General features: G+C 40.4%; 1 protein-coding gene across 2 annotated transcripts in view; it reads right to left on the reverse strand.

Annotated features, from left to right (window-relative positions):
- The window catches only part of LOC109995576 (glypican-5-like), a 96,218-nt gene that overhangs the window by 27,725 nt on the left and 42,760 nt on the right, over positions 1–25,733 (reverse strand). For both annotated transcript variants that reach the window (XM_065954022.1, XM_020649342.3), the window contains one exon: positions 6,446–6,566. In XM_065954022.1, the coding sequence (XP_065810094.1) occupies positions 6,446–6,566 (121 nt within the window). The remainder of the gene's footprint in view (positions 1–6,445; positions 6,567–25,733) is intronic.

Genomic DNA, 25,733 nt, shown 5'->3' on the forward strand with positions numbered 1-25,733 from the left:
AAATTGCAACATCCATTTTGCCAAATTGTTCTGAGATAAGTTACACAATACTCCTCTCGGTTTGTTTACAATTGTGAATATCATTGGACATAATTTATGAGTTGACAATGAAATATTGTGCCAGAGCACTTTGTTAACGTATCAGTTCTTCTTTACCAATGGTCGTCATCTTCACCAAGTTACATCAAATCTGTATGAAATCTTTAAACAAACGCCTTGCTTTTTAAAAAGAAAAGTTACCATGTTCTTCTCCAAGGAGGTCTGAGTAATGCTTTGAACATTTTTTCCTTGGTACTTTGAACAATAACAGAGTCACACACCCCTGTACTACAAGCTAGTACAAGCCAATTCTATTGCTAAACGTAAGTGACACTTTATTGGCTAGTCAATCACGGTAACACAATGTGGCGTTTGGTTGTCACACCCTGCTCCTCTCAGGCAGCCAATGGGGCCGTTTGTATGCGTTACATATCAGTGGTTGGATGAACTTTGTTTACTGGCTGGAAAGTGATGGAGATGTTGTTGAGAAATGTGTGACGGTTTGAGTGACATGAGCGGTTTTACTGAGAGCATGTTCCAACAGCTACCTGGATGATAAAAAGTATGCTGCGTGAGATGTGAGGGTCAACAGTCAGTGACAGCTGCTGCCAGGAAGCAAAAGCCTTACAGACCTCAAACTGGGCTAATTTCAGATTTTGATTTGAAGTGGAGAGATATAGTACATAACAGATTCAAATCAGTGATTGTATTGTATTTGTATGTGTATGTATGCGCTTGTATACTTGTTATACAGGATACAGGTTGGGACGGTGTCAAATGCTTGCACTGTGAGAATTAAGTTATTTCAATATACACACAAAATCATTTTCTGTCAGAATGTAATGCTTATGATAGATCTGTAGATAAAATCAGTTGTAAGATATCAAGGTTAAAGCAAAGTGATTTCATGCAATATTGGCTGATGTAAATATTGTCAAAAAAAATGAAATTATAATAACTAGACTTGAATTGTGTTGAACCAAATACAATTGGGGACTTCCAAACCAGGCCTTCCAGAATCAAAACTAAATCAATTCTTGAATGCGTGCAAATATTCACCACTTTGTGAGTACATTTTTATAGGCCATCGTCCAATATGGAATATTTCACAAAAAAACAACAACAAGGCAGCTGTGTGATGCCTCAGCTGCCTGAAATCACCATAAAAGATCACCATAAAAGATTAAGAACACTGTGACTTGACTTTAACAAACGCACAACATACCAAACTAAAAAAAGAGGACTTTCATAACATAGTGCCATATATAGAAGGACATACTGTATATATTGTCCATATGGCGAGAATGTCTGTACTCCTGGAGACAAAACCCAAGTAGAAAGTAAAAATGACTTAATGTGAAAAAAGTCCCTGCTCACTAAAATTTCAGAAGCTTTGCATCTTACTATGTTGGTAAAAACGCATGTGCCTAAATCAGAGTCTGTGGTCCATGAAGTTTAATTGATCACCTTACAGTGAGCAGTGAGACTTGTTGCAATGCCATTGCAGCAGCAGCAAAGCTCCTGTGAAGGCCAGCTCCGTCATCTTCTTCAAGTGGAAAAATCTGTCCCTTCCCTGTGACGGGCTGCCAGTTCAGCCTGCGCTCTCTCTTCATCCCTGGACTGCACTACCTCTATAAAGCCCAAACCCTGTCTGACTGCTGCAGGCACTGCTCAAAACATAAAAGATAAATATACAGTGAAATCATGCTGAAGTCACGAACCAATCTGTGGCTGTCGTCTCTACCTTTTATGAGGTCGGCTAAAACGGTTGAATTTCTTAATTGTTTTTCCTTTTTATTATCATCAACAAACTTGTCTCACTAACAATACAACAACTGAAGTCCCATCAGCAGCTGATGGGTCAACTGGATCAACATAGGAAATGTGCTGTGTGTGTTTGTATACGTGTGTGTTTGAAACAACTAAGTGCTCTCTGATGTGGAACCTGGCTCGGACACTGGCCAAACCAAACAGCAAAGAAGCAGTCAGTCCTATCAATCACTCATAAAACTGCTCTCTCTGTAGCAGAACTTTTTTTTTTTCTTTGCTCTATTCAGCTCTCTATCAACAACACATTTCACTATTTGTAATGATGCTGTCTCTGTTTGTGTGTGTGTGCCAAAGAAAAACAAGGGATCTGAATCATGAGAGTGATTGCCTTGGTGCTTTTTTTTTTTTCTCCGCTCAGCACAGCGTGTAGCCACCGACTTTGTATTCACCAAAGTGAAAATTGACAAACTGACAAATGATCTGGCCTGCTCCTCGCATGGAAACAGATAGACTATTGTATAAGAGATCCCCACCCAAAAACAGCTGGACTGATGGCCGGGACTCAAAATTCCACTTTGAAACATTTATTGTCCACATTAGCAATATTTACAGGCAGAAGAGGAAGAGTGTGAGGAAAAGGGTAGTCAGAGGAGACAGACAAGGGAGGACTGTAACTTTGCCTACACATTTAATCGAACATGTTATAGCATGTCTGGAGATAAGGGCATGTCCTATGTCTGTTTCTGTTATTTTAAGCTCTACAGTATTTGATTTCACATCGCAAATGTGACTTTTCTGTGTCAATCAGTACTGTGCTGCGTGTGTGCTTTGCATGCAGGTTTGTTTGCATGACAACACTGGAGAAAGGAGGAGGTCAGAGTCTATGATACATCAGCAGCAGTTTCCCAATCCTCTTAGTGTGACAGCGTTCCGAGTCTACTCTCGGTAGGTAAAAATATACACATCATAACCCCACTAATCCCGGAAATGGAGGTTATTCAAATTTTGAAAAAGATCAGATTAAGGATTCGTTGGAATACCTGTAATGCCTTTTTAATTTAAAAAAAAAAAGATCATATGAATGCTATTTAGAATCAGTCCACTGTGAGTTTTCCTTTCATTTCGAAGTAAGACTAATATCAAAAAACTAATTCCGAGGATTAAATGAGACAAACACACACACACCTGATTGTACTTTCAACACCTCACAAAACTCTGATCCTAACACTAAACAGAATTACTTCTATGAAATGTCCTCAATGTGAACCAAAAAGTGTTTTTTTCCAGCACACACACAGAAGAGAAATCATACCAGGAGTCATGTGTTTGATTATATGTAGTCCATGGAAGAAGACTTTTCAGCACATGTATTATTCATAATGTTTCTGTCTTTGTCTCTGTTTAACTCACTGTCAAGGTCAGGTTTTTATACCCAGTGTGCAGATGACAGACTGACATTATCTTGCTTCTTAATACAAATAATGAATTGTTCTAAATGAACACATTTGTCTCAATGTGTTATCAATGGTTAATGAATTTTGACTGTTATAGCTCTTTAATAGTCCTCTGACCACTCAAAGCATTTTTAAACCACGTCACAGTCACCCATTCACACCACATTCACTTACTTTAGAGGCTTTCACTCACCCCTGGCTGTGCAGCAGGTGCAATATGGGGTTCAGTGTCTTGCCTAAGAAGACTCGGAGGAGCTGGGAATCAAACCCCCAAACCTTCCAGTTGAGAGACGACCAACTTTACCACTGAGCCCCAACAGCTCACAACTTCTCAATGATAATTGGCTCTTTTCCTGCAGACGTTGCCGATCAATAGCAAGCACCTCGCCAAACACCCGGGGGGGATCAGCCCTTGATCTACTTCTTAGTTTAATTTCATTAAAATGCAAGACAGCAGCCATGCAGCTTTACATCGAGACACAAGCGTAGAGCTCTGTAAAACTGTAAAGCTTTAAAAACATTGGCTTTCCTTTCTTTATTATTCTTAACTTTAAAAAAGTAAAGGGATGCTTCTGTGGTTCACTGAACCAACAAGAAATCCTCTCACTTGTCCTCACAGAATCACAGAAAGTGCTATTTACCATAAAAGTACAGGTCATGTTACCAACTGATTAAAGATTTCATGTGTGCAGTCACTGAGCTGAGTAATGGCCCAACTGTGGAGTATGCACAAACAAATGTAAACTGTAGGGATCACTAATGCGTCATGTCTGTGGACGTCTCCCTCCTGATTAAACAGCAATTAACTTTACTGCCTAAAAGACACCAAGGGTGTCCAATGAAGTTTGTAATTTGGAGAGGGATCCAGATGGGCTTGCCAAAATCAATCTCAAAAGGAACTTATTTTGTGAACTGATTGGCCCACCTGGAAGAATCTAATGTAATGGACCTGTCTCAAAACATCTGTTGAGGCCTGTGTTGCGCGCCAAAAGACAGCCATGGACATGAGTTCTCTCAGAAAGTAGACAACAAGACAAGCGACATCCCTGCTCTGATTTTCTCCTGTGGCTTCTACTAAGGAACTTTAATCAATGTCATTTCATGTTTTTAATGCTCAATGACAATCATTTTAATGAATATCTCACAACAGACAAAGGCACATAACAGTAAGTCAGCTAAAACCCAACATCATTAGAAAATAACAGACTCAGGTAGGAAGACATTTAGGGGTGCTGATGGGGGTGCCGTAATGAAATGTGGAGGCCTGCTTTAAGATTTTAAATATCCTGTGATGAGTTATTAAATGATTATGAATATGCCTGAAATAAATACTGATGCCTCCCTTTAAGCTATAAAAGCAAAAGACACTATTAGCATTAAGACTTCTTTTTCTCTATAGTTTTTTTTTTTTTTAAATGCACAAACTGCTACTGCAGGGCAGGTGTCGGGCAAGGCAATTAACAGCCTTTCTTTACATTGTCTAAAGCAAAAATTTTCACTGAGTAATACATTGGATTGAAGAACTACATCATTGAAGAATGCAGTATGTCAACAGGGGTCACCAAAATTGACACAACCTGAAAATTCCTCAGAGTATAGCTTTCAGCAAAATATGTTATAATGTCTGATTCATTTTCAACATTTCATTTTCAACAAAATTCACTTATGTAAAGCTGTTGAGAGCACACAGCTGAGTTGAACAGTTCTAGATTTGCCGTCCAAAGCCTGCCACATTATGCAGTTTAACATTCTGTGATCCTTTTCCTCTTATCTTGCACAAACACAAAGCTCTGCCAAGCTCTGCCACCTGGTCTAGATTCAAGGTACGCATTTTCAACCCTGTAAATGTCAACAGGACACCTGCAAAACTCTGCAAAGTTACCATGACAACGAGGCACTTGACAGCGACCATACACAATGGGATGTTGTGGTCGGACAGAATGATCTTGAGCTGTCAGAGGCAGACAGGTGGACAGTCTGGCCGGGAGATTTATGTTTGGGATGCGTGTGAAATGAGGAGGAAATCCATTTATGGATGAGAAAATAAAAAAACATAAGGGTATAAAGATAAGAAGATGTGTGCAGCTAATGATAAACAACTGTCTTGATTCAGAGATGATATGCAGCAAATAGTTACTGGTAAGTATAAACTGTTAAATAGAGACATACATGTAAATCACAGAGAGATTTTAAAGGTAAATTAGAGAAGAGCATCAGCAATCATCAGGAACCAAGAGGGAAAATCAGGTGAAATAACAGAAGTGAAATATGTCTGGTGCAGTATCTATGGGCTTAATTTTCAGGGTAACAAAAGGCACAGGCAGGCAGAGGGGAACCGAATCCTGGTCCATTTGTCTCTTCAAATGGCCTCTAGGGACTTTGTGAAATGGCCCTTTTCTTCTTGGTCCTTTTCAGTTCTAAACCCCATCTACATGACAAACAGTGTCACTTTGAAGCTGCTTGTGTCATCTCTGCCTATCTGTCACTCATTCCTGACCTTTTGCTCCCGCCTCTCATCTTTCTCTTTTTTTTTTCTTACCACAGTTATTCACTTTTTTTTTGTTTGTATCTCTCTCCCTTTCACCCTCTCTTCTTTTCAGCTATCTTTGATATCTGCCTCTGTGCCCAAAACGACTCCTTGTATCGAAGAAAAGTGGCAAGGACATTTAAGTTGTTTGCAAATGTGTTATATTGTTGGAGGCATACTAATTACAAAAGAAGCCTTTGGGGGTTGTTGGTAACATTTCAATTCATTGCTTGATCCATTTCATTGTGTCCATATAAAACTGTTCTTATATAACCGTAGAAAGAAAGCGGCTCACATTAGTTAACACTAAAGTTTCAATCCACACGTGAGGTTTCAATGTCATAACTGTCTGTTGTAATCAAATGTAAACAAGGCAAGCGTAAACAATCAGTCAGGCAAACAATGAAGCCAATAAGTAACAACATCCCCTCTGCTAGGGATGGTCCGTTATTTCTGCATCCTTCTACCATTCAGTGGTGTCTCAGATATTATGTGTTTGGATGAATAAAACAAGTTGTACCCTTAGCCCTATATCATTTACAACACAGAGATGAACAATATGTACCTATGTGTCTATTTGTGCAAAAGCACATGCACACATATTCACATTTATCAGTGATAAAAGATGTCCTCAGGTTGAGCGATGGTTGCCTACCTGGTTGAAGCGTTCCAACCTCTCCTTGACCTCGGCTAGTGTAGGGTTCGGGGTGCGAACTTTGACTTCTGGGTTTTGCCTCTGTGCGTGTAGACCATTCCCAACAACTCTGCCTGAATAGCTGAAAGATGAAGAAACAAGCCGTTAGATATTCACAAAGATTAATTTGGTAAATTATAGTAAGACTGACAAGAAATGGTTGCACACACTAACATTTCCCCATGTTTTTTTTCTGCCTATTCTGTTCACATAGAGTACTTTGCGTATTTGTTATTGCAGGATCTTTTATTGTTGATCTTTCATTGTTGTATGTAACAATGTGTAATTATACATTTTCAAAGACCACACTGGAATGAAGTCCCAGATTTTATTGAGTCATGCTTGGAAAATAAGATGTCATTTAGCGTTGACTGTTAACTAAACAAAACAAAATGCCAAACAGTAACAATCATCATGCAGTCCATCAATTTCTGAGTTTACAAGTCTGCCAACTGCATTTCTTCAGCGTAAACTAAAAACCCATTAGGGCCTCATTTGTCAAAGACAAAACAGAGAACAGAGAATTAAGCAAAATACTCCATTATCCAAATGTTTTGCATGAACACTGTATCAAATACTATCAACAATCACTGGATGGGCATTTATGTTCCTCTCTGACTGAAAAAAAATAAAAAAAACTATAAATGAAAAATGGCTGAGTACAGTCCTAAAAATTAAATTGAGAGACAGAGTGAGCTGAACCCTTTAATCCCTGACTTCCTCTGTTCGTCTGCAGCTCGACAAGGATTAAAGCTGTTGATTTTGTCAGAGCTGTTTTGGAGCTGATGTCAGGGAGGCTAACATTTCTACCAGCCGGCTGAAGTGGAGGGGGGAGTGTTTTATTTATGATACATTTGGATAAAAGTTGTTCACTTTAAAATAGCTCAGGATCATGACCCATCAGAGCACAGCCATGGCTCTGGAGTAAATTGATTTCACAATTCTGTTTTTAATAGTTAAAATGTTACCAGCATAGAACTGAACACATTGCGCGGTTTGTTTGTTTTGAAAGCAAGCTTGCACTTCAGGGTTGTGTTTAAACTGAAATAAGAAAATTCAAAAAGGAAAAAGAAACAAACAGCCATATAGAAGTTTTGTAACAGCTTTCAGAATACATTTTCTTCTTTATGCCTGTCTCACTGTAAAGGTTATTGTTAAGTATGACTATATAAGTCATCATAATACACAAAAATCATCTGATACTAACTGGAAAAGAAGTTATTATTTCATAGTTTACACTGAAATTCAGACATTATGCAACTGGGATGTTTACAATAAAAACTTGGATGCATTAAAATAGTGATTACTAAGTCAAAACATCCAAAGAACTACTTACTATGTGGCCTGGCAGAGAAGTGCTGAGACACTATAACCTTTAGAAGTTCATCAATGCCTTACAGAGAAAACACACTTCAAAGTCCATTAATATTAAAGAGAGGCTGTTGATGTTGAAACTTGCTCACCTTCCCTTGACTCCGTCTTTTTCACATTAAAACTGCTGCAGCCATCACAAGAACAAACACCCCCCCTCCTCCTCCTCTGCTTTAGGCTTCTCCAAAATATTCAAGCTGCCCTCTAGTCCCTTTTGTTAAACACTGACACAAACATAGTTTGTTTCCCCCCTCACAGCCTTCATACTGCTACCAGATTAATTTGAGAACAATATGTTGATGCTAATCTTCTATGCATGGAGGGGATTTAAAAGCATCAGGATAGAAATGACATGCACTGACATCAAATCAATGCCGACTTCCACAGGCGGTACAAGGCTAATAAAGTGATTATGGATTGTGTAAGTGAATGTGTTAATATGGAAGTGTTTATGTGGGGGTGCATGCGCACACATGCACGCGTGAATATGAGTGGAGGCAATCATAAAAGTGCTGAACTTGAAGATCTCGGGGGGGTGTGATCTAAAGCAATGTCTTGATAAGGTCTGTGCTCCTCTGGCTTGCTGAAACAGCGCTTTACACATCAGGCCCATAAAAATGCTAAATTTCTCTCGTTTAACCTTCTGCTGATACACATTATTTTACATCCTCTTCTTGTTTATTTCCTCTCCCTCCTTCAATTGCTTGTTCCATTTTTTTGTATCTGCAGATGAGATCAACCCTACAACCGCCTACATCACACACACACACACACACACACACACACACAGCCAACCACTGTCTGCTTTGACCACAATGGAAGCTCTTAATTGCCGGCGGCTCAAAATTTTTTCACGTCAAGATGAAAACAATCGATAGCCTTTGGACTTTTAACTTCCCGCCTCTGACAGAAATGATAAATTGAAGAATCACACGGTTGCCTAAGCAGCGGTTGAAAGTCGGGGCCTGTGTGTTAGCGAGCATGTGCGTGTCTGTCTCCAGGCTTGGCTTGGGATCACTGTGTTGGCGCGGAAATGAGCTCATCAGATGGGAAGCTAATGGAAGGGAAGTGTCAGGGCGCGTTTGACAGTGTGCTACAGGCCCGGAACATTTCATTGCAGGGGTATGTTTGATATAATGTAGAGAGGACGTGACAACTGACACAGCAGGGTGTCCCAGGTCTGATTACCTGATAGGCAGACAATTAATGCTGCAAATGTATGGAGGGATGTGGAGCAGACGTCAGATGTTTTGAAAAGATTCCTGCAAGTCGCAGTGGTGCACAGTTTTGAATAACTCTCATTATAGCCTGAGGTTACAGTTAATTCAAGAAGAGTTGAAGATTGTGAAATAACTATACAGGAGAAGACTAGATTGAGTGGCTAATCCATGAATAACAGCTTTTCGCAATCAACACAGTTCATGCTCATCTCTGGTGGTCTCCCAACATTTAGCTTCAACAGAGATCCAAAATGACTACCTACAGATGTACGGCTTCTGACTCATGGCTCTCTGACTCCCTTCTATGGAACTGACTCATTCCCCAGTGAATGCTCAATTGATGCACTTTCCTAAAGGCAGCCTTGTCTGTTCTCATCCCCCCCCACCCCCCTGCCTGGAGCTACAGCTAGCAGTGACCTCCACTCCCCGCTGCTGACCCTAAACTGAACTGTCTTGATCTTTCGAAGGCCTGCAGGAATGCTTGTGGGTTGCAAGGCAGAAAACAAAAAAAATAAATATTCATTGCTCAAGGTGTACAGGGAGATAACTGGAGGAAGAAAATGTGCATTTTGAGAGTGTACTCTTGTGCATGGACATTCTTGCGAATATGCTGTAAACAAAGACTTTAGCATGAATACTTTAAAACCCATGGAAACCTGATTTGAAATATAAAAAAAATCACATGTGATATCAAACTGTAATGTTTCCTTAAGCATCTACAGAAAACAACAATTCATAACTAATAGAAAACCTTATTTTACATTTAAAAAATGTTTCTGAGGACTGTGTGAGCTTGGCAGCTCACATTATGTCAATCAAAACTCACCTCTCATTGTGTATTGGGACTGTCCTATTTGCTGCTCAAAGCATCCTGGGATACCTAGCCACGCTAACGGCTATGTCAAAAGCAGCCATAGAAAGAAAATGCTGATATACTGTTTGGGAAATAATCTTGGTGGAGTTCTGGTTTGTTTGAGGAGAAAACTAAATCCAACATGACAGGTGACCAGTGGAGGTGGGCGGTGCGACTTTATCCAGACTGTTGGCTTACAATGGGCAGACACAGGGTGGCTGAAGTGCAGGGAAGCAGGACACCAACCGGGTGTAAGACAAAGCCATTTGGCAAAGCACAGAGCTTTCTGGTCTTTAGGGGGAAATTAGCGCAGCATATTGCAGGAGTGCTTTTGCACAACTCTGCCTCGGCTCACCAAAATCACTGCCCACCGTTTCTCCAAATTTACCGCGGGACAAGCTGTCATCTTCATCAGTGGACATGCAGCCATAAACAGCACACAGGAGCATGAAGGAGAGAGTGGAGGGAGAGAGAAAAAACAATTGAGATGGAGAGGGAAAGAGACGAGATCAATAGATCAGATAGATATAAAACAGATAGATAGATCGCAGGCAGTACGTAATTGCAAAAGGCGACGCAGTGAGGAGTTGGCTCAGACAAAAGGCAGGTTGAGCTGAAGCAGAGTTGTTTTTAGTGCACTTAATTGGGCAGGAAATGTGTGTATATTTTATGATTGGTTTGAAACGTATCATCTCAGAACTAACCCCGCCCACTTTACATTCAACTTCAGAAGTGTTTCAGAAAGTTAGAAATCTCAAAAACAGTTAAGAAGTCATCTCTAATACTTCAAGAGAGTTGATATCATGTACATACGATCATAAAAATCTTAGTGAGGAGCTTTTTTTGTGGATTTGGGTTTCCAGGGGTTTTTAGGATGGGTTGACATTTGATGAAGAGTATGTAGAGAAGGTCAGAGCGAGGGTGCACATATACATAGAAGATTGGCCTAGGTAAAAAATATTCTCTTCGTCACTCATGTGTGCCCAGTTCTTTTTGGATTGCAAGGTTTGGCTAGAAGGTTTAACCACAACATCTCACCAGAGATTCAATAAGTTAGTTTTACTCTTACACATCCTTCTTGTTTTTCCAATGAAACACATTGTAACACTTCAAAAAATAAATAAATAAATAAATAAAAAAAGTCAGCTTTTTTCTGATCATACTCAATGTATATATTGTTAAAGCTATATTTTTATCCTTCAAAGGTTAACATACAGGCAAATTTTGGAGTTTACAAAATGACATTTTAAAAGTGAACTTACAGCGGATCGGCCTGTTGGATTGTGATTTGTCTGATTGTCTAATTGCATTCATGCAGCATGCTGTCTGCAGAGATCTTTGCCAGGATCCCTTCAGATAATGAGATGAACTGGTGTATCTGCCAGGGAGAAAAATGGCAGGACTTCATCTCGGACAGGATTAAAGGCAGTTTTGTTGATACTTTTGACAAGCCTCAAAAATTCACACCATAGTTAAAAAAGCATGGAGCTAACGGTTACTCAAGGGACTTGGGGCTTTGTACTTTTGATGCCAGAAATGTTAGCCCTGTTGATCTGAAACTTTGCTTCAGTAATTACAATCAGTAATCATCTTTTACTAGTTCAATGCAGGAGATCTGCTGTAGTGTAACTACAGGATGCATAACATATTCTCACAGAAACGGTTTCAAAACAAGTATTTCCCATTGGCAGCTTGTGGAAGCTGAACTAAACTGTTCCTAATGGCTTCTTGAGAAATCTGCAGGTTATGGTGACATTTTGAGGAGACATTATAAGTACGCCTCTGCCAGACAGGTGCTGTATGTTGTACATCAAAGTAAAATGGGACTACGAAGGCAACCCCCCCATCTGTGTTAACCCTTAAGTTAGCTATTTGTCAACATCTAACATAGACAAGCACTCAACTTGAAAATCCTCTTGCACCAACAGTCAAGATTCACCTTGAGGCAAAGTCTGTGGTAGCATAGAAGGCGAAGAAATATGGGAACGTTGAGCATGTTTGTGTGTGTGTGTGTGTGTGTGTGTGTGTGTGTGTGTGTGTGTGTGTGTGTGTGTGTGTGTGTGTGTGTGCACTCATCTGTCAGCAAAGTGTCATTACAGTTAAAAACCGTGACATTTAAATATCAACAAAAGAGAGCCATCTGTGTTATGAATATAACCTACCGAGTACCACTGACTGAAAATGTTATTCATGATTAAATTGTTGGCATGCCTCTCTAAAATTTGCACCAGTGCCTACTATTCACACAGTTCACTATGTTATCAAGCTTAATTTGATTTTATTCACATTTGTTTAGACTACTTATGTTTGCTTACAAAAATGAAAAGATAAGAAAAATCTCGACTTCTCTGTCAGTCAGATTGTCTGTTTCAAAATGTCAATGTAAACTGATTGGAATAAATGATTCATGCGACACAAATATCAGGCTGAATCAGAGCAAACCGAGGAGGGTAAAAGAGTCAATGAGTAATGATTGAGAGGAGATTGTTGTCGTCTGAGTGAGTGTGAGTATTTTTGCGGCTGTGGGTGGTACCATATCAGCAGAGGAGGGCGTTAGATTAGAGCTGGTGGCACTGCTGTCAGAGTAAACAGTAAATTGTTGCTTCATCATGATTAATAAAAGCTCTCACCACCCTCCCGGCTGTTGTGGGTATACAAGACTGAGCATGTGTTGAGGCCTGTGATTAATGCACAGCAGGTCATGGCAGCTGCAGTTTTTAAAAGATGTCATGTTTGAGGTCTTGTACTCTTTCATGGCATCATTTGTGGAATTTGGCAATTTTTTGTTTCTCACTGCTGTGATTTTTCCTTTTGGTTTCTTTTTAGTCTGCATTTCACAACTAATCACATTCACGTTGTGCCCACATGTTAGTTATTTTTCCTGCAGTGCAGATGACAACTTCAGGGGTCAAATCTTCTGCTTTTAAGATTTTATTGGCACCTAAATTCCAACAACAACCGACTATTTCTGCAACTGGTAAACACTTTGTGAAACATTGACATTGATGCTGCGGTCAATAGTTAAAGGAAACAAACTGCCATGCAGTTTTAAAATAGATGCCTCTTGAGGTCTACTGCACATACTTTCAGAGAATGGATGCTGTTGACCAGAAAGAAAAATGAAATTACACAGTCTGCACATTTAGAATTACATGTTAAACTTCTTTTCATTTCCTCTTTCTTTAAATAAAGCTTAAGTGAAAGTCCATTTAGGCCAACTCACGTTGCTTGCTCGGCCTGTTTTTTATTTAGAATATGAGTCTGCATTTGCTGCGCACATTTATTGACCTTCGTAATTTCCTGCTGTCTGTTGTCTCGGGCTGTCAACAGAAATCAGCTGTTTACATCAGCTGGTCACATCTGTCCAATAGCAGTGAGACACATCCTCATAGTTAGTCTATCATCATGCTTCTGTCTTTTTAAATATTAAAAAGGTTTTGCATGCTGTCCTTATGTGCCCCTTTTCTCCCCCCCATGACTGCCCAGTCTACACAGTTTCATTAGCTTCATCAGATCCATCAGTCCCAGCAGGTGTCATCGGCCACCACCTTAACCACTGTGCACTGACTCCACGGGGGAATAAATCTGGCTGCTGCTCATTATCTCCTTGAGTCTGGGCGTCAAAGAATTTCTGACAGCACCTAATTACTAAATAATTTAATAACGAATACTTATCTTTACTTCATTAACTTGTCTCTCCCCTTATTGAACTGCGTATGTCTCCTCTAATCATACTGCCAACATGTACAAACACAAGATTAAAAGGAGTGACACACTTTTATACAAACTCATCGCATCAGCAGTATGGTTTAACCTACTGAGATGGATACATATCTTTTAAAAAAAAAACACTACAACCTTTTGATACAGGTCCCAATTCAAGTGGGAAAAAAGCTCATGGTTGCTGAAGTGGTTTTTTTTTCAGCTGGAGAGATAACAGATTTTGCAGCTATATATGATTGTGCAAAAATACAAAGAATCCTGCATTCTTCTTCTTCTTAAAACACAACAAGCTATTTGTGCAACCAATTCTGTTGGAGACCACCCCTTGCTCAGCTGTGACGCTCTGGCTGATAAGAAAACTTAAAAAGCAATAATATTAATCTGAAACATGCCAATACCTGCTGACAATATTCAGATATACCGGTCTTAAGCTGAGACCATAATATTTGTCCTGTCTTTAATTAGATTTTATTTATTTGGATTCATTAGTCTGATATCTTCATTGTCTGATATCAGTGATATTGGTCTACATAACATAAAAACATATACTGCTCACAATAACCCTAGACACTTAACTGTGGAAAATAGAGCATCACAACTTATTCTTCCTGGAAGCAGAAGAACTGAAGTCACAAGTGAGGCCAGCAGTGAGATGAAGAAAGGGGGTTGAGTAGATATTTGTAGCCAGCTAACTTTACGAGCAGAGCTTGGACATGTTGAAATACTCTGAGCAGGAGGTTTTGTTCTGAAAGGCCAGGCTGTTCTCACACAACACTGTGAGCTTACACCAGCCGCTCACTAACATCGAGCGCTTGAACAGGCGACTGGTCAAAAGCCTCTTTGCAAACATTTAATCAACATGACATACTGTACAGTATGTGCATAATGCTGCTCATCGGACAGTAAACATGAACATGTGCAAACACACACATAATGTTACGCAAGCCAGTTCTCCATAATGCATTGTGACCATACACTAAGAGCACCGATGCAAACCCACAGTGGAACCTCTGATAAACACAGAGGTTCCCTCTGATAAACACAGTGAAAATAAATATTTTAAACATCACGCTACACACAAAAATAAGCACTGGCAAATCTTTTGGCTGATCTCATTGAAGATGTTGAAATTCCTGGCACTATATGCTGCAGCTTCCTCTTTAATAATGAACACTTTAATACAAAGGAAATACTGAGAGGATTAAATGTACATGGAGAAACAGCAAGCGTGTATCAGCAGAGGTCACCTGGAGGACAGGCAAGCTCAAACAGGGTGCTTTTTCTTTCCATGCTCATGTCTGCAGATCAAGCCCTTTTTATTTGTTTTCCTGCCATCTCAGCCTGCTACCACAAACTCCAGTGAACTCTGATTTCTCCCTCTTTGTTCTCATTGCTGTCGTCTGTCACCCAGCTGGTAGCCACATGAACATGCTGAATGCCACTAGTAAGCTGCAGTTACTTGGAAGTCTCTGCAGTACCTGGGGCATGAAGTCTTTGCTCTTGTTACTCTCTCTCTCGCTTTCTCCCAACACTTCTGTGTTTTCCCCTCTTTATCTGTCTCTTGCTATCTTTTGACTTCACCTCTTCCCTGTTCCAGCTGGCAGCTTGGAGTTTTGGAAATGAAACAGTGCTATGGCAAGTCTTGTTCTATTCAGACACTGAGCTAATGGGCGTTCAGGAAGACTTTAACACTTAGGCTGACTTTGAGAAAAGTTATCAAAAGTCAACTACTGGATAGACTAAAAAATATTGCTGATCAAAATTGCCGTTCTTAAACTAAGGATTTAACTTTTATTTTTTTTGCTGCTGAAAGTTAAACTTTTGACTGTGTTTCTCAGCAGAGAAGCTCTCACTAAGAGACTTCAAATTATCTGTCCAAACTTTCTGAGGCTCCCAGTTAATCTCTTTAAGAGCTGAGTCAAGTTTGCCGTGTGATTTTGTAGACCTGGCTGGTAGCCCAGTGGGCCCTCTGTCATGACTTTTTGCAGCATGGCAGGCTTCAGTATTGAGGATGAGTCAGACATGTCGGCAGGGTCAGGGAGGATCAGGAGTATAAAGAGCAAAAGAGGCACAACAGCAGTCATGTTGGCAACTCCAAACAAGCTCAGAAACAGTCAGCTGATGAAGCCAGCAATCTAATCGCTCTTGTTTTGAAGTCTGTTGGAAAATCTTCTGATGATTTCACGCTGACTAGCTGTTCCTTGTGCTCGGAAAGTGTCTGCATGATGAATCATGGGACGATGTTGATCTCTTTAAACTTGTTGTGCCTTTACAATCCTTCATATTAAGTTAAATGAAAACTGTCGTCCTTGAGATGGGAATGCTGATGTCAAAGATTGCCTTGAACTTACGTTAGGAAAATGTTACCTAAAGCGTTGGTTCCCTGACTCTTTTGACCCGTGACTCCTTAACAGCAAAGGAATGTATGCTTGCAAAGCCTTGTCACATGCTGTCAAGTCATTTTCTGTTGCATTTGTTGTTTTTTTCCCCTCTTCTGCAGTGCCCTGCTAATCATCTTGGGAATTGTTTTTGGATCCAGGACCCTCACTGACCTTTATTTATTAATGGGGGCTGTTTCGAGTCGAGTTTCGAGTTACACCGACTGCAGGGTTATGTCATTCCAGCCAAGATGAAACATTTTTTACCCAGGACGTTCACCTTAATACATCTTTACGCTTATTGTGTTTGACGTCACCTGAGGCAAGCACCTGTGCTGGGCCGGCTATATATCTGTCCTCGTGGCACTGTGGACCGGTGAAATATGGCTGTTTATGATGGTGTGGTTGGGTTGGAATTACACACCTCTGTGTTGGCCTTAACTGCTTTGCCACTTCTTAAGAAGTCCCCAGGTGATTTTACCAGGACCAGGCTGGCTTATTGAGTGGTAGCAGTGTTGCAGATATATAGCTGAAGGTCCAACGGCTGAAATTACTCATGGCTATAAAGCACTGAAAGCATGTCCTCTACAGTGCAATAAAAGGAGTTACCGCACTTGTGAATGACTCCCTTTATACGGTATGTTTGTTTTCTAGATGATTTTTAATGCTATCAAATAAATGTGTCTTGGCTTTGTGTTTGGTCGGGTCAAGTATCCAATCAATATTCCTCCTCCTTCCTTTTTTCCATTTTGTCCATCAGTGCCAAGAGTGAGACGTCCTGAGAGGAATCTAGTTTCTTACACTTTAAGTTTCAGATGTACTTCCATTTGTGTCGTGCATGCTTCTCCCTCTCGTCCCAGTGAGCAGAGCTCCATGTGGTGAACAAAAACAGCCTGTCTGATTGTTTGCTTGTCTCTTGGTTTGTTTGTGTAATCAGCATGGCGGCGTGGTGGCTGTTGACTGCATGTGTCTTATCAGATTTTTGGGTGGATGGAGATGAAAGCTGACCCTGCTCCCCTTTTGAGCTAGTAGACCATGGGCTTGTGGAGATGCAGCCAAATACTAACAGGGGCTAGAAGTCTCTTTAGAATTGGGCTTTTCAAAATGCGCAGTGCCAAATTAATATTAAATCAAGAAAACAACTGCTGATGGCAAACGTGTTCTCATTATCGAGGAGATTTGTGGTAGCAAACAAGCACTGCCGAAGGCTTCATCAACAAGTATTTTGAGTACAAAGATAGGGACCGAGCAGGAGGAAGATCAGTAAGCTTACAGGGAGAAAGACAGAAATGGGAGAATGATCTATGACTAGACACAGTTATTCACTTAGCATGCGCATACACTTACAGGTAATCACATAGTGTGATTATCTTGTACCCAGGAGACGTTGATACTCATCATTAGGGCTATTCCAACCGTCTATTTCTATTTCCGTCTGCAAGCCACAGGATGTCTACAATATCAAGTTTGACTCATCATTAGCCCATTATAAGCCTACACACAGGCGAGCATGTTTCATTTCAATGCTATTCCAGGCTAATGAACAGGTATCGATTTATCTAACAATCACAGCAGCTGAAAAGAGCTGAATTAATTTGGTGTAAGTGGCTCGCTCTTGCCAACAAACTGCCCGTGCTTCAGCTTTCATCTTCACACTCTTTCCTGCTCTCTCTACAGTATGTCTTTCACATACAGACGCACACACACACACACACACACACACACACACACACACACACACACACACACACACACACACACACACACACACACACACACACACACACACACACACAAAGACTGATCCCTGCGGCTGTGTAAGCAAAGCCTCACGTTAGCAAATCAAAGCAAAGTTGCAGCAAACTTTATTATACTCTAAAACTCTCTTTGTGAAGGCACCAGATCCAACATTCACTCACAGTACTTAGATACCGGTATGCCTCCAAACACAACACAAAGATGAAAAGCTAAGATTCCTTCTCATGCAGAGAAAATACAAAATATGATTTACTGTAATTTTCTACAAATCAATGTGGTTCAAGGACATTGCCATCAGACTTTGTTGCTGGTTCAACAGATGAGCTAAACACGCTTCCACACTGCACTCATGTGGCCAGTATGGTGTACTGAAATCTATCTGAGACCAATGAAAGCTTACATTTTCAGAAAGAGTTTTAAGTTGTCATTGCCTTGAGGTTTACATGCCTTTAGCTCATTTAAGCATGTTTTTCAGGGCTAAGATACGGCTCTCAGGTCCGATTTAAATGATATTATTCAGACTGTTGAAATCGTCCATGTGATAAAGCTGGGATCACTAAACCTCCCTGATAATCTCAACATCACACCCGCATTGTGAATGGCTTGCGAACTAATCCCAGTTTAGGCTGCATAGACAAGTTGAGTCTTTAACTGTTAAAAGATGAACTGAAGTGACAATGTACATCCTATGACCGCGTTATGACTGCAGGTTTGTTGAAGCTACATTACAGATTTAAAAACATTAAAAACAAATTGTAATATGAAACCTTTTCAAAGCAAATCAAGTTCACTTTCATGACAGGAAGTGAAGACAGCTGCTTCCCTCACTCCCTCTCCCCACAACGATAAATCACTGTGACTACTTGCTTCTATGACGCGTTAACATATTACATAACGGAGAGCTTCCACTTGTTTGTGTCTAGTGCTTGAGAACACAAATAGAAACATAACAATATGGACACAGTTTTTCAAGTTTTAATAGTCTCCGATGGCCGACTCATATATTACAACAGTAATTGACCCATGGTTTGCTTTGAGGACATTCCCAGGCATGTCTGTCCCAACTGTGTCTGTTACTGTGGGTGTAACTGTTCCCCACCTCTCAGAGTCTCCTGCTCCCATGTACCAGAAAGACCAAAAGCAGGCTGAGTCAAAAGACCACACAGACTTCTGGGAAAAAGAAAGACTATGCAGCTCAATTAGATTGCAGACACAAGAGCAACACATGTGCGCCTTGCCCACACACGCAACTCACATGTAGACATGCATCATTTATTTTGGACGTTATTCACAAACTCACCCACACTCTCTCTTCTCTGTATTCCTCCCAAACATGCACCAAAGTATTTCAGTTCACAAATGTCTCTTTACAGGTGTCTATTTAAAATGTAATCATTTTTTAATTATAAAATTGAAGAAGCTGTATACTTCTCTGCTATTTTTTGGAAGAATGAATTGACAGTTAAACCACAGTGATAGCTGAAAAAGCACACACACACACACACGCACACACACACACACACACACACACACACACACACACACACACACACACACACGCAGTAAACTTTAACCTGTTTTCACCTCAGACAGAAAGTGTCTGTCAGGGCCTGGCTTATGTTTTTTTGCTGTAAAATTGTGATTTGATTTCACTATGAATCCCTTTTTTCTAAGCACAGAGACTGATCCAAATAAAGTGACATATAAACCATTTATAAATATAACACTAATTAGCCAATGCTGTAAATAGTACACCTGTGTTGCACTAATAAATCATACACACTTCAACTTGTGTAAATTGAATCTGCAACTACCCAGTTCAATGACATTGATTGTACCATTAGGGGGCAGCATAAGTCTATTTAAACTGTGCTGAGTTCAAACTGAAACTTGAGTGATTTCAGGAATATTGTGAGAGTGCATTAAGGACAATCTAATAAAGGATAGATGTCAGAGAAAGTGAAAGAGGAGAGAGGACAGAAACAGCACACAATTTCAAAGTTTAGAAATGACAAAACAGAAACATCAACATTGAATGAAACGAATGGGGGAGGTGAATATTATACAGAAGGAAAGAAAGAAAGAAAGAAAGAAAGAAAGAAAGAAAGAAAGAAAGAAAAAGGTGATACAGGACCTAGAATGATGTATCTTTACTTCCCCTTTCAGCCACACGCCCACATGCCGAGGAGGGCATAGATGACTGGGGTTAGAGGTCTGGGGGGGAGGTTGAGGGCCAGTTTATGTGTGGAAGGCAGACAAGGGCAGGCAGGGGCAGAGCCCAGGAGAGTAAACTATGCCCCAGAGCCCAGACGTGTGGAGCGGACCATGATCTTCTGGTGTGGTACGACCACCTGTTTGCCTGACTGTCTGTCTGTCTGATCTGGGCCAGGATGGCGTGATCTAGTTCTTAAGGACAGCTCGAGTGTAACCTAAAAACTACTCAAGGGTTTCGTTATGGATTCAAATAAAGATATTGCACATTGTCAAGATCAATTTAATTACAATAAATCTTTATGCACTGATTGGGTTTGCAATGGTAGAATGGTGAAGTGTGAACAAAGAGCACCATACACAAGAACAAACGTAGAAAGAACAGGCAGTATGTCCAAGCTACACATTTCTGTATTTAACAGCACAGTAACAACTAAACATTCAGTACAATTGACTCAAACACACAGAGGCATCCACATACCCAGACATACCCAGAGAGAGAGAGAGAGAGAGAGAGAGAGAGAGAGAGAGAGAGAGAGAGAGCGAGAGAGAGAGAGAGAGAGAGCAGAGGCTTGCGAGAGTGTTGAGTGAGGAGGTCAGAGTTCAGACCCTCTGCTGCTGCAAAGGCCACATGCACACATTCATAGACAATATCACAGCATATTTACTGTATGCAAATAGAATACCCTGCTCACACTTCCACGCAAGAAAATTGGGAAACTGGACACATAAGTCACTCAGTACGCTGAATCTGAGAGGTCCAGGTTTGCCATCAAGAGGTTTGAACAGTTGCTGAGCAAATTTGTCCCCAGGGTGCAGAGTCATTGAGTGCATTATTTTTATTTATAAAAACTAGTCCCAGTCTGACATTTTCTGAAAGATGTCAGTGCTTTTATGATTCTGGCAGGCATCTTTTCTAAAAAGATTTATTTTAGAGCTGGTCGATGATAAATTGAAGTTTTCAATATATTGATGAATGTTTATCTAAAATTGAAGTGGTATGTGCACTTCCTGGCAGTCTTTTGATTCAGGATTTAATATTTATTTTCTGGTTCGAACACTTTCTGGATATTGTGGTCCTATTGTCTGCAACAACGCAGAACATTTGATTTGAAGCATTTTCATATGTGTATTCATTCAAGTTAAACACATTATTTGCATAAATAAATTCCCTAACAATGTTTGTTTGTCCCTCTCTCTCACAAATAGCAAAAGGCAGGCTGTGATGTAGCATCTGTCCTTAGACTTTTCTCTTGTATCAGCATGGCTGTTACTGTTACTCTGGTTTATAATCTGGACTATAATTCGATGCCCTGCCAGTTAAAAAAAAACTCAGCAAAATAACCTTGTCATATACAGGCCATACCTCGAGTACACATGTCTATCAAATGTCCCCTTCACCTGTCAAACCTGCAACTATAAGATCGCAATCTTGACCTTGTGCAACAACTCTAAGTTCTACGTATCATTTAAGTTTCCTCTTTCTTTACTTTGTTGATTATCATCTGCAATGGATCAAATCAGTATCCTCATATGGCAGCCTTATAATTTAAGAGTTGGTCCTTGTGTGCATCATCACTGTCACATTACGACTGACCCTGCAAGTCATGAATAACCAAATAGGTGTAAACAATTTCGTTTTTATTTAGATTTGGGATTCAACTTCAAGTTCAATATTTGGCAAAAGTATGGCAGAGTATGTAGGATTCAAGGTTCAGGATTAAACACTTGGTCTTGAATTGGTCTTAATCACTTTGTCCTTCACTCCTTTTTTGTCTCTATGCATTATTGGTTTATATAAGAGATGCATCTCTGTGTTTGGCAGCAGAGTGAACTGTATTAGGATGTATCAAAGTTGGGGTGGGTGGGTGTGTGTGTGTGTGTGTGTGTGGGGGGGGGGCGGGGGACTTTAGGACTTTCATTCTGAAGCTCTTCCGTGCAGAGGCCACATTCCCAGCACCACTCAGGGGGCTACAGTGAGCAAGCCACGACACCAAACCCACCCGGAATTCTAGGAACGTTTTCCTTGTGGTTTCAGGTTACCACATACACACACTGAGCACAGATCATAGGCACACACACACACAACACCCTGCACAGTAGTGTACTGTACTTTTGTTGTTTGTATAGCATTGGTTTTGTTAGCTTTCCCCTCTCTCCTCCCATGCCTGTCATTCATCTTAATTTTAAACTCACATACTTATCCATTGGGTTAGACAACAACTTGGACTTAAACTTGAACTTGCAATTGGACTCCAACCAGACATCTTGTTCAGAATCTCACTCTGATGGTAAATACCACACACTGAAAGCTTAAACTCTAAAACACAATGGGCCTCATTCACTAATATGTGCATAGAAATGTTCTTACTCTGCGCATAAAATAAGTGCATACGCAAAATCACCGTCAGATTCATGACACGTGCGTACCAGCATATTTTGTTCTCACCACCTTGTATGTTAATGAATCAGAATCGTCAGGCGCATGACCGCAACCTGCAGTCAGCATACTACCACGCCCCCATCTCTCCATATAAGGACATCCGATTGGTGTATCAGGAGAGTGGTGAGGTGGAGACAGAAGTTTTTAGGAGATGGCCCCAAAAGGTAAAAAAGATCGGGTTTTATGCCGTCACAGTGAATTACATAGTGGCAGCAATTCGGTCATGTTCGTCACACTCTTCAAACATGTTTTGACGGTCTGATGCTCTCCCTTCTGAAGGCTGATATATCTTTCAGCAAGGCTGGATCTTGACACTTTCTTAGACATAAATCATAATCATGTATGTTCCCTGCATGCTCTTAAATAAGCTCCTATTAATCAGCTGGTTTTGGTAACAGATACGATCTTTCGTGGCACTATTGGTGGGAGTGGTCGACGATTAGATTTAAGATTTTAGATTAAAGGATGAAAAGGCAAACATTTCATTATATATTAATACTACATTTAGTCAATGCATCAGTTAATTCAAGTTTTAAATATTTTTTTAAATATATATATTTATAAAGGCTCTTTTTATTTACTGAATGTAATTATAATATGTCGTGCATTTAGTTGAAAGATTTATTTATTTATTTCTGAGAAAGCTGGTCAATCATTTGTGCGTACGCATGGTCTGAGGAGGTTCTATTTTTGTTTGCAGAGTAAGAACAAATTCAAGTAAGAATATATTGATGAATCCCAGAATTTTACTACAAACATTCGTATGCATGGTTTAAGCACATATTTGTGCGTACGCACTGTTAGTGAATGAGGCCCATTCACACTAAAACTCTACAGGGAGTTTTGCCAATGCTCACTTTTGCCCTCAAATTCAGACTAACAACACACTAACATCACGCGAAACCCAGCTCAAATTCTGACAAAAAAAAAACCTAGACCTAGTCAAGCACTAAGTGACATTTGTTAACTCTGCAGTTTCCCCCAGGAAAAAAAGGATAACAGTCCCTAAAAATAGTCACGACATAGAGAGATGTTCAGGTCTGTTAGTCACATGCTGTGTGAGTGTTGATGTGTGTACAGAGTGAGCACTGTCTCTGTACTGGCACACAGAAATAGTGTGATGGTCTATAAGGCCATAATCCTGCACCGGCACAGCTACAGTTTGAGCTGCGTGTTTGGATCAAAGCAGAGGTTTGAGAGTGGATTTTCTCTGTCTTTGAAGAGTGTGAAAGTGCACGCCACACCAAGTGAGTCAGTAAGTGTGTGTTACTAGTATCATATGAGTCAAAGATATGAAGCCTTTCCCACACTGTGGGCTCCATTTAAAGATACCTAGTTTTATATTCCTTTATTTTAACTGCACTAAAAGTCCCCATTTCAACAAGTAGCAAATGTGTGCCTATGGAACATTAAGGTTTCGGCTTGATGCCACCAATCAATACCACACTTTTAGAAATGAAAGTCAAAAGAGGATGCTATTATAGAAATATTATACATTGAGAACTTTAATTTTGTATGTTATGCTATAAGAAAAAGTAATAAAATTGACCTGAATATTCTTCAAAAAGGTCCATGAGGAGTAGGATTGTTACACAGTCAGAGCTCTAACATTGCAACACCAAGATAAGCATCAGCGAGGGAGTGCGGAGAAAAGTGAGCGCCCCATTACATAGCTGTGGTGTATTCCAAGAGCAATTTTATGACACAAGACAAAATTGCCTCCTAAATGCAGGGTTCATCCTTGAGGACTCATCACTGACTGTTTTGCTTTACACATAGTATTTTGAGCGATGTCGTGTTGATGTGCGCAATTGCATATAATCATCAGAGCTGACATCAAGGAGGAGCCATTTTCAGGGTTTTGTTCTTTGTCATGTTACCTAAGTACGTCACAGCGCGTGTCATAATGAGACAGAAAAAAATGCTTGAGAGGCTGACACAACCCCGCTGATCACAAACCCCCACACAGAGCACGATTGGCTGGCACCCAGACACGCTAGCAGTGGGCACTTCAAACAAGCTCATAGAGGCAATTAAGCCACAAAGACAGAGGGCTCTCTCCGAAAGCCACCGCTTCCTGCTGCGACTGACCTACATCCCTCTTTTTTTCCGTCACTCATCCGTTTACGTCTTCTTCTATCCATTGTTTTCTCACCCACACTTCCTTTTCTCCCTCTATCCCCCTCTACTTCTCATCCTCCTCTCCTGCTATGAGTTTGATGCCTTGCCAATGGGCGTGCAAAAAGGTCAGTGGGTACAGTGCATCTACCTCGCCCACTAGGACCTACTCCAGTATAACATGCCAGTCTATTGTGGCATTTTAATTCTATTAGCCACTCCACTGGTTGGACACACAACAGCAGGATGGGCTGTAAAACTCGGTGCCTTCTATAAAAGTGATGACAGTAAGTCTGACAAGAGTTGGAGGGAGAAATTTCACAAATACGTACATAATGAGCAGAACGCCGTCTAAAGAACCATAACTTGAGGTGACCAACACACATAAACACTCTTCACCCAGAGGAGTATTATAAGTCAGAAATTGGTAAATAATTGTTTGGTGAGGCCAGCAAGTCCCATTTGCTTACACAGCATCAACACAACCCGCTTTTTGAACACAATTTCCACTTTTTTTTTTATGATTGTGCACAGCTACAGATTTAGAAACACCATAACTCCAAACTCACACAGTCCAAGCATTGCAGAGAGAGAATAAATAACTCTCAGTTACTGGAACCTGATCGCTGTTGTTATTCTCTTTCTCTCACGTGCAAGCACACCACACACAAAGATGCAGGCCCAAAGAGAGAAAAGTCTAAGCAATGCAGTAATGTAGAGGGGGGGTCATTCTGAGGTCCCAGGCAGCAGCCCAGGGTTATGGGAAAAGGGAAGGGCCACTGAGTCTGGGCTAAGAAGGAATAGAAGCAGTAATTGAGAGAGGGCCAGAGGAAGGCCGGAGAGGTTGGTCGCTGACGCCAAATGCGAATGGCAGAGGCGAAGGCGTTAGACAGAGAGAAAAAAAAGAAAGGATATGAAGTTTAAAATGCCATAACAATGGTTATTACTGCCACCATTCCATCGTATCCATCATTTTATCTTTATTTATGTTACATATTTAAGAGAATGAACTCACATCACTTGAAGCTTTCCTACTTAGCCTTTAGCCAGACAGATAAAGAACACAAACAAGCTCAGAGCAGAGAATTGTATATTTTAATTAATTTATTGTCCCCTCTGCTGAAAATGTGTCATCACGCTGGAACCAAGCCCCTCTGAAGAGAAAGACCGACAC

This window comes from Labrus bergylta, chromosome 4 (genome assembly GCF_963930695.1).
Source record: "Labrus bergylta chromosome 4, fLabBer1.1, whole genome shotgun sequence".
NCBI classification, from domain to species: Eukaryota; Metazoa; Chordata; class Actinopteri; order Labriformes; family Labridae; genus Labrus; species Labrus bergylta.